Source organism: Chionomys nivalis, chromosome 13, assembly GCF_950005125.1.
Source record: "Chionomys nivalis chromosome 13, mChiNiv1.1, whole genome shotgun sequence".
NCBI classification, from domain to species: domain Eukaryota; kingdom Metazoa; phylum Chordata; class Mammalia; order Rodentia; family Cricetidae; genus Chionomys; species Chionomys nivalis.
Window position 1 is genome coordinate 68,819,168 of NC_080098.1, and position 17,835 is coordinate 68,837,002.

Consider the following 17,835-nt stretch of genomic DNA (forward strand, 5'->3'; position numbering starts at 1 on the left):
CTCTCAGCCATTGGATGTGGACAGATGTTTATAAGGGGTCACACAAGGCTTGCTTTGGGGGATCACGGGTGGTTGGGCCTGCCAGGGGATCAGGCTAGGCTGAGGTCTCAGTCTGGTGAGATCCCATCATTCTCGGATATTCCCTCAGACACTGGCCTTCTGGGCAAGGCGACAGGCAACAGCAGTGACCAAAGCTGCACCTTTACCAGACCCGTCCTCTGATTGCAAAAAGGTGACCTTGCAGCGAGGGGCTAGCTTCTGAACTGTAGCTGACACCAGCTTGGAGAAGCTGTGAAGACAAGGGGCTGAGGTCAGCCCAGGCTAGCCCAGCCCACTTGGCCATGCTTCCCTGCCTGGCCCACCCACCCGGACTCACTGCGGGTGTAATTTGTAGAGTGTCCCATCTACGCCCACGGACACTGTCAGCTCCTGCAGGCCCCGGTTCTCTCGCATCTTTTCCACCACCGCAGCAACACCTGCCCCGCAGAGTTGGGCAGCCCTCCGAGACACAGCCTGGCACACCTCTAGGACCATCAGGGCATCGTCAGAGGTCAGAGGCAACCCCAGGTCTTCCAGGATGGCTCGGACCTGACGCAGGGCCAGGCCGTCACTGAAGCCAGGAAGGAACAGAACAGAGAATAGTAAGATCCTTGTGTTAGCTCCCTCTCTCAGGGTTTCTCCCACCTAACCCTCAAGTGGTTCCCCCAACTACCAGCCACATCCAGCATCCCCTAATGACAGACTGCCTTGCAGTGCAAGCACCTTTCAATCTCCGAGAGAAACTTGGTCTTGAAGATATCCCTGGTCTGAAGGCTTTGAGTCATCTGGCCCCGGAAGAGAGCACCAAGACTAGTTAAATGCAGGAGGATATGGCGGACAATCTCCCCCAGATACATGCCGCTGATCATCTTCTCAAACCTGTATGGAAGCACATACATACCCACGTGAAGTAGCTGGCCTCATCAGCAGTGCTCACCTCCCCTGCCTGCGTGGGCCTCAGCCATACCTCTGTTTGCCTGGATTGATGGATGCCTGGTCCACACTATCATCAAATCGGGTAAGGAACATGCCCAGTGTGCCATCGTCCCCAAAGGCACCCCACTCCATGTTGATGCACATGCGGCCCGAGTTCCCATCCACACTTGCCACATTCTGGAGCTCCTCCATATAGCAGGCATTGGTGCCCGTTCCTGTAGACAGGCCAGGATCAAGGGGTGGGGACTGCTTACTGACACAGACAAAGCCCTTATGGGTTGTGCTCACAGGGTTTGAGAGCCTTACTCCCCTGCCTAAACCCACACCAAACATCAAAATGTGGGCTCCTTATCTCTCTACCTTCCCACGTTCAAAGCTAGCCCTGGGTCCTGGTCTCCTCTGACATTTCTGATGGAGACCTCGTCAGTACCAAAGCCTCAGAACTTCCTCGGCTCCCCCTAACAGCACCAACATTAGTGCATCTCCCTGTGCTGCCATCAACATGTCACTCCCCGGGAGCTGTGTGTAGAGGCCAAAGTCTCCTGACTGCCTAGTGTGCCTTTAACTAAATGGATTGGGCCAGGAGCTGGGGATGCAGAACACTGACACAGCCCACCCCGCCATCTGGCCAGAAGTTAGGCAGTGAATGGCTTTCTCTGATGGTACTTCCAGGTCCTAAGAGAACAAAGAGAAGAGCATTGTGGGGCACTTGGACAGAGGGTCAGCTTTTTTTCTTCCTACAAGACTCAGAAAAGCCAAACAGAGGAAGTACTATTTGAGAAACAAAGAAAGGCAATTCCCTCTGTCCCTCTACACCAGTGGTTCTCAACCTGTGGGTCACAACCCCTTGGGGGGGTGGTCAAACAATCCTTTCACAGAAGTCACCTAAAACCATCAGAAAACACAGATGTTTACATTATGATTAATAAGCAGCAAAATTACATTGTGAAGTAGCAATGAAAGTAAGTAAAGGGTCTCAGCATCAGGAAGGTGAGCTCTGCAGGCTTCCAGCGCTGGGCAAGTGGGCCCCTTGATAGCCCCACCCAGGATTTATCTAATAGTTTGTACGTCTCCAGGGCACCTACCTACCATGAGAGGTCACCGTGTACTAAGAGTGTACGCATATCATGCTCAGGGGGCTTGAGAGCCTTCCTTCCCTGCCTCCCACTCCTCCTTTAGAGCCCCATCTTCCCCTTGTTCCAGGACTGCTCCCTTTCTGATCCTAGCCTGTCAGCCCTTGGGTATGGAGTCAGAATCAGCTCTAAGTGCCACAGGCTGTTCTTAGCTTAGTCCCCTCTGGATGCTCCATTCTGAGAAGATAGAGTCCTTTATATGTCGTCTGGCCCCTTTGTTCAGATGCCAGACAGCCCCAGGGTAAGAGCTTACGGATATCTCCTGACTATCTGAAGACCCCTCCCAAGTCACCGGCCTGCCACCCCTCCCCAGCATCAAGCACTGAGTATGCACCATGAGCCATCACTGTACATGCCTGGCCCCTTCTCATCCCATCTCAACCTCTTGTCAATATCTATAGCTTAGGATGAGGAAATGGGGACTCTTAAGACTCTCGTAGACCCAAGGTAGGAGCAGCAAAGCCAACCTAGTACAGATTCATGTAACAAATGGGCAAACTGAGGTTCGGGAAGATTCGGTGACTAAATTAGTAGCTAACTTGGATGAAATGCCCTAGTTCCAGACTCCTAGCCAGTTCAGTAGCCCAAAAGAACTCTGTTGGATCATACAGAAATAATCCCATGTTCTATGTTGTCCTATGGAATCAACAGAAGGTAATGAATTATCAGGCATTGGAGCACAAAGAGCAAGACCCTCCTTACCGACAATGAGGCCTATCTCACAACGGGGATCATCATAGCCACAGGACATCATGGTCCCCACAGTGTCATTGACAATGGCAACCACATTCAGCTCCACTCCCTGCATACAAAAGGATGCTGCTAGTTGCTGGGCAACATAGTTGTCATGGCAACCAGCACTGGACTCAGAGGTCTCTATTGTAGAGGATCCCTTTGCTCCCCTCAAGGAAGCAAATGATACTTTGCTCCCCTCCAGGTTTGTCACAGCCCCAAAAGCACCCCCGGAGGTAGACTCCTACCTGTTTGCGCCTAATGGCTTCCCGTAATAGATTTACCACGTCTTGGCCCTCGCAGCCTGATGCACTGAACCCCTTAGTCCAGTTCAGGAGAATGGCCTGAGATGGGATCAAGCAGACACAAATGTTACTCTGCCTCATCAAACCGATATCCCACCAGAAGTACACAGTCTCCGGCCCTTCACACGCAGGATTCCTTGCTCACTTTGTCCTGTGGTCGAAGGCCTTGCTTTCTCTCCCCTCTTAACTCCCTAGGAAACTTTCAGTGTGAAGAAGCCTATTAATAACAACCTGACCTCTGCCTTCCATTATTAGTTCCAGAATGCTCGGGTGCTCTGAGGTCTGGCCCTTTTAAGATGCTTGCCCAGAAGGAATGGCCCTTTGGAATTGGGCTAGGAATGAACAGGGCTAGGAATGAACAGAATGATTGCTACATGCAGGAAAGAAGAAGATGGAGAAGCCTTGGAGGCTCAAATGTCAGCAAATCCCACCCTTTCAAAGAAAAATTCCAGGAGTCACTTCAAAGGAAGGACTTCTCAGGGTTAGGCATGGTCATTTCCGTGTGAAATTCCATCAGCTATTCCAGAAGCCAGCCACCTGGGCAGGGTAGGGAGGTGAGGTAAACGCATCTTGTGAGCAATGGAACTTAGTAACGAGGGGCGGAACTGTACCTGGAAAAAGGCTGTACTGTCTCTTTGTGTATTTCTGAGGGAAAGGGTAGGAGGGTGTCCAAGGAAAATGGTGCTGCGCAGGACTTCCCACATACAAGTGTCCAACTACTGAACTATATCCCCAGCGAGAACATGGGCTCCACACACAAGCTATAGTCAGTTACAAAAAAAAAAAAATCAATTAGGCAGCATTTTTTGCTTGCCCAGATTTATACTCTGAGACACATGTATCTTGTGGAGAACAGTTAAAGGAAGTGAGCACGCTTGGCCTAGAGGAGAGACAAGGCAGCTGCACCATCCAGACTGTGGTATAGAAGACAGCAGAGAAAACAGCTGTGCTTCACAGAAGTCAGAATAGGAGCACAGGGTGAAAACAATACATGCAGTCTGGAGGGGAGATAAAGATCGTGGTGGCCGAAAGACAACTGAGGATCCAGCAGAGGCCTTCACGGGCAGCAGGCTCCTCAGCATAAAAAACTTCCAGACAAAAGCTGGAGGTGCTGAGTTTCCTGGGAGCTTGGACAACTGGCCCAAGACTAGCTGTTCCGGTGCCAGACTCTGGAGGCATGCATTGGGAAGTCTACTATACAAGGTTGAAGGATATGATGTGTCTTGATATGAATGTCTCCTGCTGCCTAGATCAGGCCCTCAGCACTGTGCCAAGCTGAGAAGCAAGCAAGCAAAGAAACATGTGACCTCGAGCCTCTTCTGGGGAAAGGAACAAATGCTGCTTCCTGAAGACAGGAAGAGGCAAGGATGAACACCTGAGGTATTGTTGACACCAGAGGCAAGGTTGACACCAGAGGCAAGGTTGACACCAGAGGTGTGACTGAACACCAGAGGCAGGATTGACACTAGAGGCATGATTGACGCCAGAGACAAGGCTGAACACCAGAGTCAAGGTTGACACCAGAGGCAAAGCAGAACACCAGAGGCCTGGTTGACACCAGAGATAAGGCCAAACTAGGCAATCTATCTTCTGGTCAGCACCAACCTAGCCAATGCTGTTCTGAAATGTCTGCTACCCTAACCATGGGCACACCATTTTTGGAGAAAGCCAGGATTGCATACGGTCCCAGCTCAGCAAGCTGCTGCTTCCCTTACTCAGTTTTCCTTGACCTCCTGCCCACTCTTTAAGGATATAGAGCCTGGAGGCCCTTGGGAATCACCTCTTGGATTTAACTCCCTTACCTGGTCCAGACCAAGCTGTTTGCACGGAAAGGAAAAGGTGAATCCCAGGGGTAGGCTGTGTCCACTCAGGCCCTGACTCTGCTGGAAATCCACAATGCAGTCCACAATATGATCAAAGAGCTGCAGGATAGGCCGTGTCAAGGGGCGGGCTCTCTCCCACCTTCTCCACCTCTAACATCAGGACCCAAACTGTGAGTACCTGCTCTCCAGAGCCCTGGGCTGTATGCTCAGGGATAGAGTAGACCTGGTTGGTTATCTGCACACTGCCTTCAACCACACGTACCAACAGGACCCGGAAGTTGGTGCCCCCTAGGTCCAAGGCCAGGAAATCACCTCGCTCTATGGGACAGAAACCATCAGTACTAGGAAAGAAAAGGTGGCTCCAGCCCTAGCACACAGTGTGACTCCCAGTAATCCCCATCCCAGGTCCATTCTCAGGCCAGGTGCTTACCACTGCCATCGGGTGTGGCTCGTACGTAAGTGGGCAGCATGCGGAGGGAGGAGGCCTCTCCTTGAAGCCCCTTGATCATAGCTGTCCGCATCTGTGCCTGCACCATTTTCAGCTGCTCGAAGCTCAGCTGAAATGGTGCCAGGGTATCCTCCAGGATGCGCTTGTGGGCAGCCAGGCGAGCAGCCACAGCTGTCACCATTGCCACACCCCGGCCACCATCATCCACAGAGGGGATGAAAGAGATATCACATTCTGGGACCAAGAGCATTACCATCTCCTTTAGAGTGTGGTGGAACCTACATAAACACACCAGGTACACTCAATGTGGCATCTGAGCCTATGGCCTGCTGGAGCCCTACATCTTGTCATTTTAAACAAATTCAGTCCTAAACCTATTCCTTGGCACCAACCATACATCTACTGCCTTCTGTGCCCCTTTCCCAGGCACACACAAAAACATTTTTCTCTCCCTACATGTCTCCTGGCCTCCCACAGCCTAGCTTAACTCTCGCTCTGCCATTAACATTCACCAGCTTGCACACATGATATCAGAACACCCTCTGGGTACATATCATATACATACGCACGCACACATGCACACACATGCTACCTGCTCACATAGGATCCTATTCTCACAGTACCTGGGGTGTTTTTCAAGCACTCGCCCTCCAGTAGCCACGGCCACATGCAGTGTCTGCTGCTCCCGGCTGCGCTGGAGATGGGATAGGACTGCAGCCAGGGCAGCCGCACAGAGCTGGGCAGCCCGTGTGCACACCGCCGCACACACATGCTGCACGTGTTCAACATCTGAGACCTGAGGGCTCAGACCCAAGTCCTGCAGGACTGCGAGGATCTGGGCTTTCCCAGTGGCGGGGCTGCAGGGAGGAGGGGAAGACACACGAGGTGCTGGTTTGCAGCTTAGGTCACCTGGGAGCTGCCCATCTCGCCAAAGCCCCACAGCTACCGTGGGCAGAGAGTGCCATACCCTCTCCCAAGCAAGCTCCCCTTGTCCCTTGTCTAGCTGCCTGCTCCCTTACTTACTCCTCCATTTTGATCACATGTTCCAGGAGGATGCTGCCTTGACTCAGTAAGGCAGGAGAGGTGCAGCCGCCAAAGAGGATCCCATGCTGGGCGAAGTGGACCAGCACCAGCCTCACCAGTTCACCCAAGTACAAGCCCCCAATCATCTTCTCGAACCTACGGTGGAATGGGGAACTCAATGCCCTTTGTATGCCCTCAGCCCACTCAAGTCCTCCAAGAGGAATTACTGTTTTTAAGGTTCCAGAAGCAAATGGCCTCCCAGAGGACGAGCAGGTTTACCCTTTCTAACCCTTGGGTTACCTCTGGGGTCTCCTAGAAAGGCAGGAGACATCTCACTCAGCTGTTCCCAACCCACCAGGGCTGACTATTAGGATCAAGGATTTTAAAACTGGGTTTTAGCACTCTGAGGCTTTTCTTCCTTGAATTTGATCTGGGACCACCACCTCCCCCCCCCCCCCCACACCGGGCAAGCAGCAGACCCTCAGAAGGACAGGAAGAGGTCAGGGCCCAAGAGTAAAAGGTAGGTTAGAACAGGAATGTGACAGGGCCCAAGAGTAAAAGATAGGTTAGAACAGGAATGTGACAGGGCCTGGAGCAGAGACAGGGGAACCATCAGGCCACCACCTCTGAGCACCAGGAGCTAGGGATTCGCAGTCCAGGGCATGGTCGAAGGTGGTCAGGACTGGCCCGAGGGCCTCCTCATCACAGAAGGAGCCCCACTCGATGCTGATGCAGGTGCGGCCACGGTTCTCATCCAGAGCTTTCACGTGCCGTGCCTCCTCCATGTAACATGCATTGGTGCCAGTGTCTGGCAGGGAAGACCCCATCAGAGCCTTGCCCACCAAGCAGCCACCACCCTTCATCATGAATGACCCATGGCTCACCTACAATAAGCCCAACTTCACAAGACTTGGAGCCACATTTACAGTCCATCATGATGCCCATCGTGTCATTCACCATGGCCACCACATCAATACTGTGGGCCTGGACAATGGAGAGAACACAAAGTCAGAGCCAGCTGGGTGGCCAGGGGGCCGAGGCTTTGAAGGAGATAACCAAAGTCCATGAAATGTTTTCATGCCCCACACTTAGACCCCGGGTCCCGTGATCTAGGTTTTCCTTCCATCCCATCCCCTAACTCAGGGTCTCGGGGTCACAAAGGTTCCTACCCATAGGACCAGGAAAATGGTCCCACAGCCAAGTGCCTCCTTGAAGACTGACCCATGCTTGTCTCACCCACACCCTGGCCTGGCACCCCAAACTACCTTCTAACCTGACTTCTAATCAGAACCTCGGGGTTAGTCTGAAAGGACCTGCCCTTCTAGAGCACTGGGATTTGGACATTACATGTTTTTCTTACATTTGCTCTGCGTCCCAAGCCTCGGCTCAGGGATAAGATTAGCTGCTCCTTGCCTGCACCCTCTGCTGCTACTAGAGTCTTCTGAACACAGGCAATCTTTTATTAGAATACTTTCCCTTCTAGAAGGTGAGGATCTTGAAGGCTGGGTCATAGGATTTTTTTTCCCATGTCCTGTTTTTCTCTTAGATCTCTACCCCAGGGCACGATCATTTTATTTGAGTCTTTCTTAGCCTCTGTCTCATTGATTGCTATGGGAGCAACATGAACCCCAAGGTCAAACTAGATAAAGGCCATGCATAGGAAAGGAAAGCCGGACCTTCCAAAAACACAGGCATCACCTACAGATGCCAAGCCCAGAGCAGCAAGGGCAGCTCTCCGTCACCCTGACCCTCACTCACCTTCTGCCTCTGAATGGCCTCTCTTAGCAGCTGGACCACATCCTGGCCTTCCACACCACTGCACCTAAAGCCTCTTGTCCAGGAAATGAGGGTGCTCTGGGGGCAGAAAACGGGGTTATTTTTTTTCCTTGTGGCTGTCACAAGAGCTGCATTTTCTTTCCACTCACTGGCCCCGACGTGCCCCCACCTCACCCTGTCCAAGCCCGTCTGGTGACAAGGAAAAGGGAAATTGAACCCAAGCTTAAGATCCTGATTCTTCAAGGTGTGTGCATCCAGGAATTCAGACAGGCAGTGGGCAGCAAAGTCGAAGAGCTGTGAGAACAAGGTGACCCCTTAACTCTGACCACCTGAGCCCCGGCCACCCCACCGCGCCTCAAGTCCCGAGGATGCATTGAGACTGCTCACCTGCCTGCCAGTACCTCGCATCACCTCTTGAGGGATCACGAACTCCTGGCTCTTGGGTTCCACACGCTGTTCTTTGGTGTCTGTCAGTGTCACCCACAACACACGCAGCGAGGCTCCTTTAGTCCCCAGCTCCAATACCAGGAAGTCTCCCTGCTCTAGAGGGCAAACAGGTCATAGAAAGACATGCAGTTGGCCACACCAAAGCTGCCTGCCTCCCAGGAAGGCTTCCGAAGTCTGAGAAGTTTTCAGTAAAAGGGGCCTTCACAATGGTGGACAGAGAAAAGGAACTAACCCTTCCCCCAGACCAGAACACATTCTCCGTGCTTGGCCACCCATCCTAGTCTGTGCTACCCACCAGTGCCATTTGGCATGGACCCTATGTATGTGGGCAACATCCGGACAGAAGGGGCGGGACTGTCCTGTCTCTTCAGGGCCTGTTCCATGGAGCACAGAAGACTGGCTTGGATCTGCTGCAACTGTGTCCTTGTCACTTTGAATTGGTTCAAGCATTCCTGTACCTAGGAAGAAGCAAGCCAACACTGGGGAGGGACCCAACTTCAGCTGGGACAGGGGACTGTCCTGCCCGGCTCACCCCCTGCCTTTTTAGGCCCTCCGCTTTCCAGGGGCTGGCTAGCATCCTGCTCTATTCTCCCTGAGCCTCACTGGTCTTCTGGTTCCCCTCCGTGTGTGCCTTGGCTGTCTTGCTGTTCAAAGCCTACCCCAAGCTCCTACATCCTCGGAAGGTTCCTAGGAAGAGAAGCCGCCTCCCTCTTTTGTGTTCCACATCCTGGGCTTCCTCTCAGCTCCTACATCCTCTCCCCTGACCACCTAGCTTTTAAAACAGAAGGTTTGGTAAACCTCTCTCCTGCTGCTGTAACTGTCTCTTTGTAAGCTATCAATGAGTGAGCAGACAGATAAACTCTGCTGCTAGAGCCTGCCTCCCCCAACCCTCTCACAGACTCCGGAGCCTGAAGAAGCCCACCGCAGGGATATGCGCAGGCCACAGAGCAGGAGGTGGCCTTTTCTTCAGTTGGTTATTCTCAGCACATTAACCAAGCCCTGACAAACACCTAGCACCATTCCAAACTGCCCACCACGCAGCAAACCAAGTCCGGCTCCCGCTGAGCTCTGCCAATTGATTCCCTTGTGGAAGACAGAGTCAACACACAATATAATTCTGGTACTGAACGGCTACTGAAAACGGAGATACAGGATCAGAAATGTGTGACGAGCAGAGAAGTCACATCTTAAGAGAGGAGTGCAGAAGGCTTTACAAGTGGTGACCTAAATGACGGAAGAGACTCAGCCATCTGATGTCCTAGGGAAAGGGAATAAAAGATTTTCTCCAGAGCATCTCCACGGAGATGGGTTAGGGGTCGTGGGCCTGGTGTGGATCAAGCTTGATGGGAAAGCTGAGAGGATGAGAAGTAACGGATGTGACATCCCAGGTTCCTACTCTAATAGAAGCTCAAGAAATAGGGAGACCACAGATCTCAGCTCTGTAAAGAAACTTCCCTTGGATGACCCTCTTGTCCATCACCAAAGAAGCCTGGGGTATTTGCTGGAGAGACACAGTTCGGTAGCTCCACCTGTATTAGACACACCCCCCCCCAAGGTCCCATCTCCTGTGGCACAGGAATTCTATTCTGAAGACCCATTCCCCCAACTGGACACAAGTCTGAGAAGCTACTTAGGCACCTGGAGAACAGTGGTTCTTTTTTTTTTTTTTTTTTAAAAAGAAAAAGATTTATTTATTAAGCATACAATGTACTGTTGGCAAGGAAGGCACCAGGTCTCATTACAGATGGTTGTGAGCCACCATGTGGTTGCCAGGAATTGAACTCAGGACCTTTGGAAGAGCAGGCAATGCTCTTAACCACTGAGCCATCTCTCCAGCCCTAAGGCAGTGGTTCTTAACCTGCGGGTCGTGACCCCTTTGGGAGTCGACAACCTTCTCAAAGGGGTTGCCTAAGACCATTAGAAAACACAGATGTTTGTATTATGTCTACAACAATATCAAAATTATAGTTATGAAGTAGTAACCACAATAATTTTACGATTGGGTGTCACCACGACATGAGGAACTGTGTCAGAAGGTCGCAGCGTTAGGAAGGTGAGGACCACTGCTCTAAAGAGAGCAGGGGTGAGAAAGGAGGTGAAGAGGACTCAATGCCAGCCTCTCTTTATGAGGAGTCAGGGGTAGCTCCCCAAGGAGGCAAATCATGCTAACAGGAGTCCTGGACACCCTGTTATGTTTACACGGGAACAGATGCTTCCAGAGACCAGGAGTGACTGTTTCTGTGTATAAATGAGAAAGTCAAGGCTCAGAGAAAGTAAGCCATCTGCCCAGCCCAAGGAGCTCTGAAGGGGAAAGGTGGATTGTGAAACCAGGTTGATTTGACTACAAAGATGTCCTCCTATCAATGGGAGGCTTGGTAAGAACCTAGCACTTCCCCTAAAAAAAAAAAAAAAAAAAAAAAAAAAAAACATGATGAGCACACGCACAAAGACAGAAGGGCTTCTCTAGTAGACTCCAGCAGGGTGTACACTATCCAGATGCCACCAGAACCTCTCCTTTCTGCCCGCACTGGGGCTGAAGGGGGAGACCTCAATCAGCAGAGTAAGGAGAAAAAGGTATTGGAGAGTGTGTGAAGCCCAAGATGGTCTCCATGCTGGCTGTTCTAATGAGCCTGCTGTACCCGTCAAGTTTGGCTCCATCACATCCATCAGCTGTTCAAGTGAGTGACCTCCTCTAGCAGGTGGAGACAGTAATAGTGCAAAGACAGCAAGGTGTAAGGACAGAAATCAATGCCAGGACAGTATGTGACACACATGCGCAGTGAGGTAAGGGTTCTTTCTTCAGCCCATGGGACACAATCACCCTAGAGGGCCTGACTCTACACCCTTAGGCAACAAAAAGAGACTTCTGCAAAGGCCTGGCAAGGGACTCAAAGATGTAGCCAGCACTGATGACGTGATTATCACCCCCCAGCTATGGAAAGGGAGTCTGAAGTGAGGCTGGGGGTATTGAGTGGGGTCCCTGGCTATAGAGCATTTGTTATTCCTGTGAAGCCCCACAAAGCCATAGGGAATTTGTTAAATGCAGGTGCATACAATAAAACCAACACGGCAGATGGGCGACCTGTGCAGAGGCCTCAGGAGGAAAGGGAAGGAGGTGAGAAGGGACATGAAGAAGACCTGAGAACAAGCCCTGGGACAGTAGTCGTTGCTCATTTCTGGGGCCCAGCTATGGGCAGGACATAGAGAAATGTTGACAGCAGGGCCTGAGGCACAGGTTGCACAAAGGAAAAGGGGTGTGTGCATGTGTGAAATTTAGTGACAGTAATGCCACCACAGTTGGATAACACACCTAGTAAGCATAAGTCAGAACAATTCAGGAAACTACAGGAACCACACACCAGGAATGGTCCAAGACCATGTTCATGGGCATTGCCTCTATGAGTTTCTCTGTCTCCATGAGGCTTTTTTTTTTTTAATTTGAGGAGAACATTCAAATAATTCAAGTTACTTTCCTCTGCTTTCTGATGAGGAAATGGAGACCAAGAGTTATGAAATGGTTTACATAAGCATTTTCTGCTCCAGAGTGTGGTAGGTGAAGACTTCTTCAGAATCTTAGTCAAGAAGGGAAAGGCTGGGCAAAGCACTCAACTAGCACACAGTGGACCCAGCCCTTATACAGCAAGAGAAAACAAGACACAATAAAGAGGAGAGAAGAAAAGAAACATAAAGGAGAGATGGGGGAAGAGAGAAGGAAGGAGAGAGGGGAAGGGAGGGAGAGGGAGGGAAAGTGGGGGGGGGAGAGTTCTAAGGAAACCAAACCAGTTCAGCACTTTGTCATCTCTGGTGCCTGACTGCAGTGACAGTTGAGGGAACTGCCAGAGAGAGCCTGGAGAGAAGGAGACTCAAAGACTCAGCTTCTAGCCTATCGTGTGTGTGTGTGTGTGCGTGTGCACACACGTGTGTAAATGTGAATATAGTATAACATTTAGAAAGGGGGCTAAGAAATGGTAATATTAGATGGTAAGAAAGGCTGGAATGATGCAGCCAAAGGATACATGAGTCATGAAAAGAGTTATAAGGCTGATTTCTGAAAGTTTCAATTCTATTAGGTTCTTTTTTCTTTCCATTTTTGTAGTGGATAAGTCTGTAAAAGTGTGATTGGTAGTGAAAGTGTAATCACTTTTACAAGAAAACCCTTTATTTTACTTTCTTTTTAAAGAAGATGTGGAAGGCCCATTCTGGATATGTCTGACCTCATAGGGCAGGTACAACATCTATGTGGCAAGCTGGCAAAAGGTTAAAGTTAATCCACACTCTTTTTTTGTTTTGTTTTGTTTTTTGTTTTTCAAGACAGGGTTTCTCTGTAGCTTTGAAGTCTCTCCTGGAACTCTCTCGGCAGATCAGGCTGGCCTCAAACTCACAGAGATCCGCCTGTCTCTGCCTCTCAAGTGCTGGGATTAGAGGTGTGTACTACCACCACCTAGCTTCAAACTCTCATGTCTTAAATGAGTCATTTTTCATCTCTAAGATCCACCCCCCAGAACCAATCTACCCCTTGCAATTATTGGAGTCTCAAAGAAAAGAGATCGGAGATTAGCAGTTCAGCAAAGGGCAAAGGTCACAAGTGTGTGAGCCCAGCCACCCATACCTCTAGTCACCTATCTGTGATAGTCTTAAATAAGAGCAGAATTGGAACCCGGTGTTAGGCTTACCAGTTCTAAACTATCTGAGGGCTTTGGCATGCCATCCTGTGGGGATCTTGAGGTACTTTCTCCAGGTTGCAAACCAGCAGGCCTTGTGTTGTTCATGTTGCTGCAATGGATATTGACTACCTGTAAGGAAAAAGGGATAGCTAGATTCAAGAACATTTACTCTATAGGCTCCAAGAGGCAATAACCCAGACCTGCAACTTCTTCCAAAGGGGACCAAGAAAGGAGTTGCAAACAGAATTGAAAACTTCTGACAGTGAGGATCCTTTAGCAATCCACGAGGAGGCAGTTGTTTTCCAGACTGTAACAAGAGAGCATGGGAAAGCTGACTCCAAGTTCAGATGTTCATTCACGCAGATCCTCTTCTTCCAAACGCCCCCCATGAACGATGCTGGTAACGCAGATTCAGGCCCTGCCCTCGGGGATCTCACAGCCATACCCAGCATCACAGTAGAATTGGCACAAGCAAAACACAGCACACATAAATGTGCTGCTGTGACTGGGAGGTCAGGGGTCTGGGAGAGGTGACAAACTGTAAAGTAAGCAGGGACCAAAAACCAAGCAGACTGGCTTTCAGGACAAGCAGTTAAGTGTCACCCCGAGGAAGAAAAATATGAGTCAGAGAGTGTGCAAAGGCGTCTGTGCTTTAGAAATTGAATCTGTTCTTCAGAAAAGGGATGTACTGATGGTGTGAGCTTGGACCAGTCATTGGTGACTTTACACTTCAGCTTCCACAGCTGTATTGCAGGAGACAGTGCCTACCCTTATATGGCTGCTGTTGCACCAAACAGCACAAGACCTAGGAGATACTTTGTAAAAATTCAGTGTGCAACAAAAACCTTGACTCATGGCTGGGTTTTGGACAGGACAGTGAAGCAGAATGGAGAAGCCTGTGCTTGGAGTCAAGACCCCAGCTCTCCATAAGATGGCTGCATCAGGCCTCCCAAACTTGAGGCCCCATTTTCCTCATCTGTGAAATGAGGATCAATATGCCAGAAGTTCTACATGGAACAAAAGAGAACAAAAAGATCTAGTTTAGAGTGCAGGTTTACATGTCTAGCATAATCTGAACTGAAACTCAATTATCCTCGGTTCTCTCTCAAACACATGAAAACATTACAGAGAACAACAGGAGCGGAGAGCAAGGAAAGAGGGAAAACAGGCACTAGGGAAATCCCAGGAATCCACAAGGGTGACTGTAGCTAAGAATCTAAGCAACAGTGGAGAGGGTGCTTTAACTGCCATTAGTCAGATTGATGACTCCCTTAATTGACATCTTAGAACTCTCATCCAGCAACTGATGGAAGCAGATGCGGAGATCCACACCTAAACACTGGGCTGAACTCCTGAATCCAGTCATAGAGAAGGAGGAGCAATAATATAAGCAAAGGGGCCAAGACCATGATGGGGATACCCACAGAAACAGCTGACCTGAGCTGGTGGGAGCTCACTGACTCCAGACTGACAGTTGGGGAACCTGCATAAGACAGAACTAGGGGCCGGGCAGCAGTGGTGGTGCACACATTTAATTGCAGCACTCGGAAGGCAGAGGCAGGTGGATCTCTGTGAATTTGAGGCCAGCCTGGTCTACAAGAGCTAGTTCCAGGACAGGATCCAAAGCTACAGAGAAATCCTGTCTCAAAAAAAAAGACAGAACTAGGTCCTCTCAATGTGGGTGGCTTGGGCAGTTTGTAGGACCACTAGCAGTGGAACCAGTATCTATCCCTAGTGCATGAACTGGCTCTTTGGAGCCCATTCCCTATGGAGGGATACCTTGCTCAGCCCAGATACAGGGGGGAGGGTCTTGGTCCTGCCTAAAGTGATGTGACAGACTTTGTTGACTCCCCATGGGAGGTCTCACCCTCTCTGAGGAGTGGAAGGGAGGTGGGGTGGGGTGAATGTAGGGGGGGAGCATAGGGCAGAAGGAAGAGTAAACTGGGATTGGTATATAAAATAAGATTGTTTTAAAAATTAGAAAAAAGAATGTCAGGAGCACCAGGTTTCTCCCTAACCCAATAATGGCTGCCTCTATTGAGATATCTCTTTTATTGCTCTCCCTCTCCATCCCTCCCCCAACTTGGCCATCTCAATCCATGTTCCCATCCATATCCCCTCCCTTCTACCCACCCCCTCCCAGCTTACCCATATCTTAACTATCTCCTCTTCTTGGTGTCTTCTATGCATGTTGTTCCTCTTAGGGTCCTCAGATCTACAAAGATGACCCCATCTAGGACTCCTAGCTGTAGCAAAAGAGGGTGCCTGAACTGGCCTGCTCCCGTAATCAGATCAGTGACTATCCTAACTGTCATCATAGAACCTATATTCAGTAACTGTTGGAAGCAGATGCAGTGATCCAAAGTCAAGCACTAGGTTGAGCTCCTGAAGTTCAGCTGAAGAGAGGGAAGAGGATCATCTGAGCAAGGGAGGTCAAGATCATGATGGGAAAAACCACAGAGACAGCAAACCTGAGCTAGTGGGGGGGCTCACAGACTCTAGACTGACAGCTGGGAAACCTGAATGGGATCAAACTAGGCCCTCTGAATGTGGGTGACAGCTGTGTGGCTTGATCTGTTTGTGGGGTCCCTGGCAGTGGGACCAGGACTTAGTCTGGGTGTATGAACTGGCTTTTAGGAGCCCATTCCCTATAGAGGGATGCCTTGCTCAGCCTTGATACAGGGGGGAGGGGCCTGGCCCTGCCTCAACTTGGTGTGTCAGACTTTGTTGACTCTGCAAGGGAGGCCTTACACCCTCTAAAGAGTGGATGGGAGGGGGTGAGAAGGTAGGAGGGTGGGAGAAGGGGAGGGAGGGGGAACTGGTGTTGGTGTAAAACGAAAAAAAAAATAAAAATAATGACAGGAGCTAGTGAATCTTGTCATGGTCTAAGAGTCTACAGAATGTCAGGTGTTCAGCTTAGCTAAGCTACTGCTGCTATGGTACTACTGTTGCAGCTAGTCCTAGGGGAGTTTACAGTAGCTCTGATGCCATTCAGATGTTAAGGAGGACAATCCAGTAGACAGGTCAGATGGCACAAAAGTCCAGTTCCTGCATTTTCTCCCCACTTCTCCCCTTCTGCCTACCATAAGCCTCTGGAGTCTTTCTGTTCCTGCATTCTTTCCTGCCTTGGCTCCTGCAGACAGTGGTCATCATCACTAACTCCTCTCCTCTGCCTTTAGAGAGGTAGGGAGGTTTCCAAGCTTTGGGTTGTGCCTTTCTTTACACTCCCTTCCCCACCACTAAAACCTGTGTCAGGGCCAACCAGCCACTGACCTAGGTCACCTGCTAACAGCAGGGTCTGTGAGACTTCACGCTCCCACTGGAGAGAGGTCCTCGAGCTCAGTAAAGGCAGACTCATCTCCCCACACATCTGCTCCCCACCTTGACTAGACACATCAGGAGGAGAATTTGGAAGGGGGCAGTCACTTATGACCTAACTGGGGCTCCTCTCCTTCCTGTCCCCACCACCACTGACTGTTCCAACAATCCTGAGTGATAGCTCTGCTTCCTCAGAGTGAATCTCGCCCCGCTTACACTATCATGGCTCCCTGCAGACAGAGCAGAACTCTGTGATGGACTGCAGGACCTTCATGTGCCTTGACCCTAGCTTTCCTCTTCCTGCTCCTCACTGATTCCTGGTCTTCTACTTTTCAGTCTTCACTCCTCCTCAGTCTGGAGGGCTAGCCTCAGAACCTTGTGATGTCTGAGTCACCTCTGCATCTTCGATGCCAGGACAGAGTTGGGCAAATTTAGGCCTGGGGCTCATGCCTGTAAACCCAGTACTTCGTTTTGGTTGGCTGAGGCAGGAGTGTCTTGAGTTTGAGGGCAACCTGGGCCACACAGTGAGACCCTGTCCCAAAAGGCAGGAGTAATTTGGTAACTAAATTACATATGTCAGCACTTAGGTTCCAAATCTACCGGAAGAGGACACACATTCAAAGAGCCTGTTCAAAGATAAAATGAGGCAACTGAAGTCATCACCTTTGCTCCAGGCCCAGCCAGCATAATCATTCTCTTACTCGCCTGCTCACACACGCAGCATTTACTCAGCAAGTGGCAGACTGTGATGCTCCTTCCAAGGAGCCACAGAATTTAAACTCTAGGTCAATGCATTCTGGCCTGTCTCTTCCTAGAGTGAGAGACATGTCTTCATTTCTCCACCACCAGAAACTGGCCCAAAGTCCGCCCGTGTTTGAACTAAATCAGTGACATGGAGTGAGCACTCCTTTTGAATGACATCCTAGAGACCCCTCCTGAGACTGGTACTGCCATCACCATTGAGGTCTAGTGTCATAGTCTTGCTAGCCTCCATTAGCTAGAGGATAAGCCAAGGAGGAGGGCTTGGGATGAGGCATGCAGGAATTAGAGGATATATTTACCTGGGAGATTTGAAAGTTGATCACTTTCCTCCGTCTCAGCTTTTCTCTGAAATGAGGACAGCGGTGATCCTGGACTGAACTCAAAAGTGAAACTCGGGGATGACTTTTATATACTCCCCAAGCTCCACCT

General features: G+C 50.3%; 1 protein-coding gene across 1 annotated transcript; it reads right to left on the reverse strand.

Moving 5' to 3' along the window:
• Nucleotides 1-8: 8 nt before the first annotated feature.
• Hk3 (hexokinase 3) lies at nucleotides 9-17,786 on the reverse strand. Its single transcript, XM_057787128.1, has 19 exons — nucleotides 17,706-17,786; nucleotides 13,336-13,455; nucleotides 8,958-9,120; nucleotides 8,603-8,757; nucleotides 8,390-8,509; nucleotides 8,198-8,293; nucleotides 7,324-7,423; nucleotides 7,064-7,247; nucleotides 6,440-6,595; nucleotides 6,040-6,273; nucleotides 5,399-5,694; nucleotides 5,147-5,286; nucleotides 4,948-5,067; nucleotides 3,089-3,184; nucleotides 2,811-2,910; nucleotides 1,007-1,190; nucleotides 763-918; nucleotides 377-610; nucleotides 9-289 (listed from the first exon to the last, which is right to left on the reverse strand). Exons 2-19 carry the CDS (start codon nucleotides 13,429-13,431, stop codon nucleotides 145-147), a joined length of 2,775 nt encoding a protein of 924 aa, XP_057643111.1. The 5' UTR covers nucleotides 13,432-13,455; nucleotides 17,706-17,786; the 3' UTR covers nucleotides 9-144.
• Nucleotides 17,787-17,835: the final 49 nt, after the last annotated feature.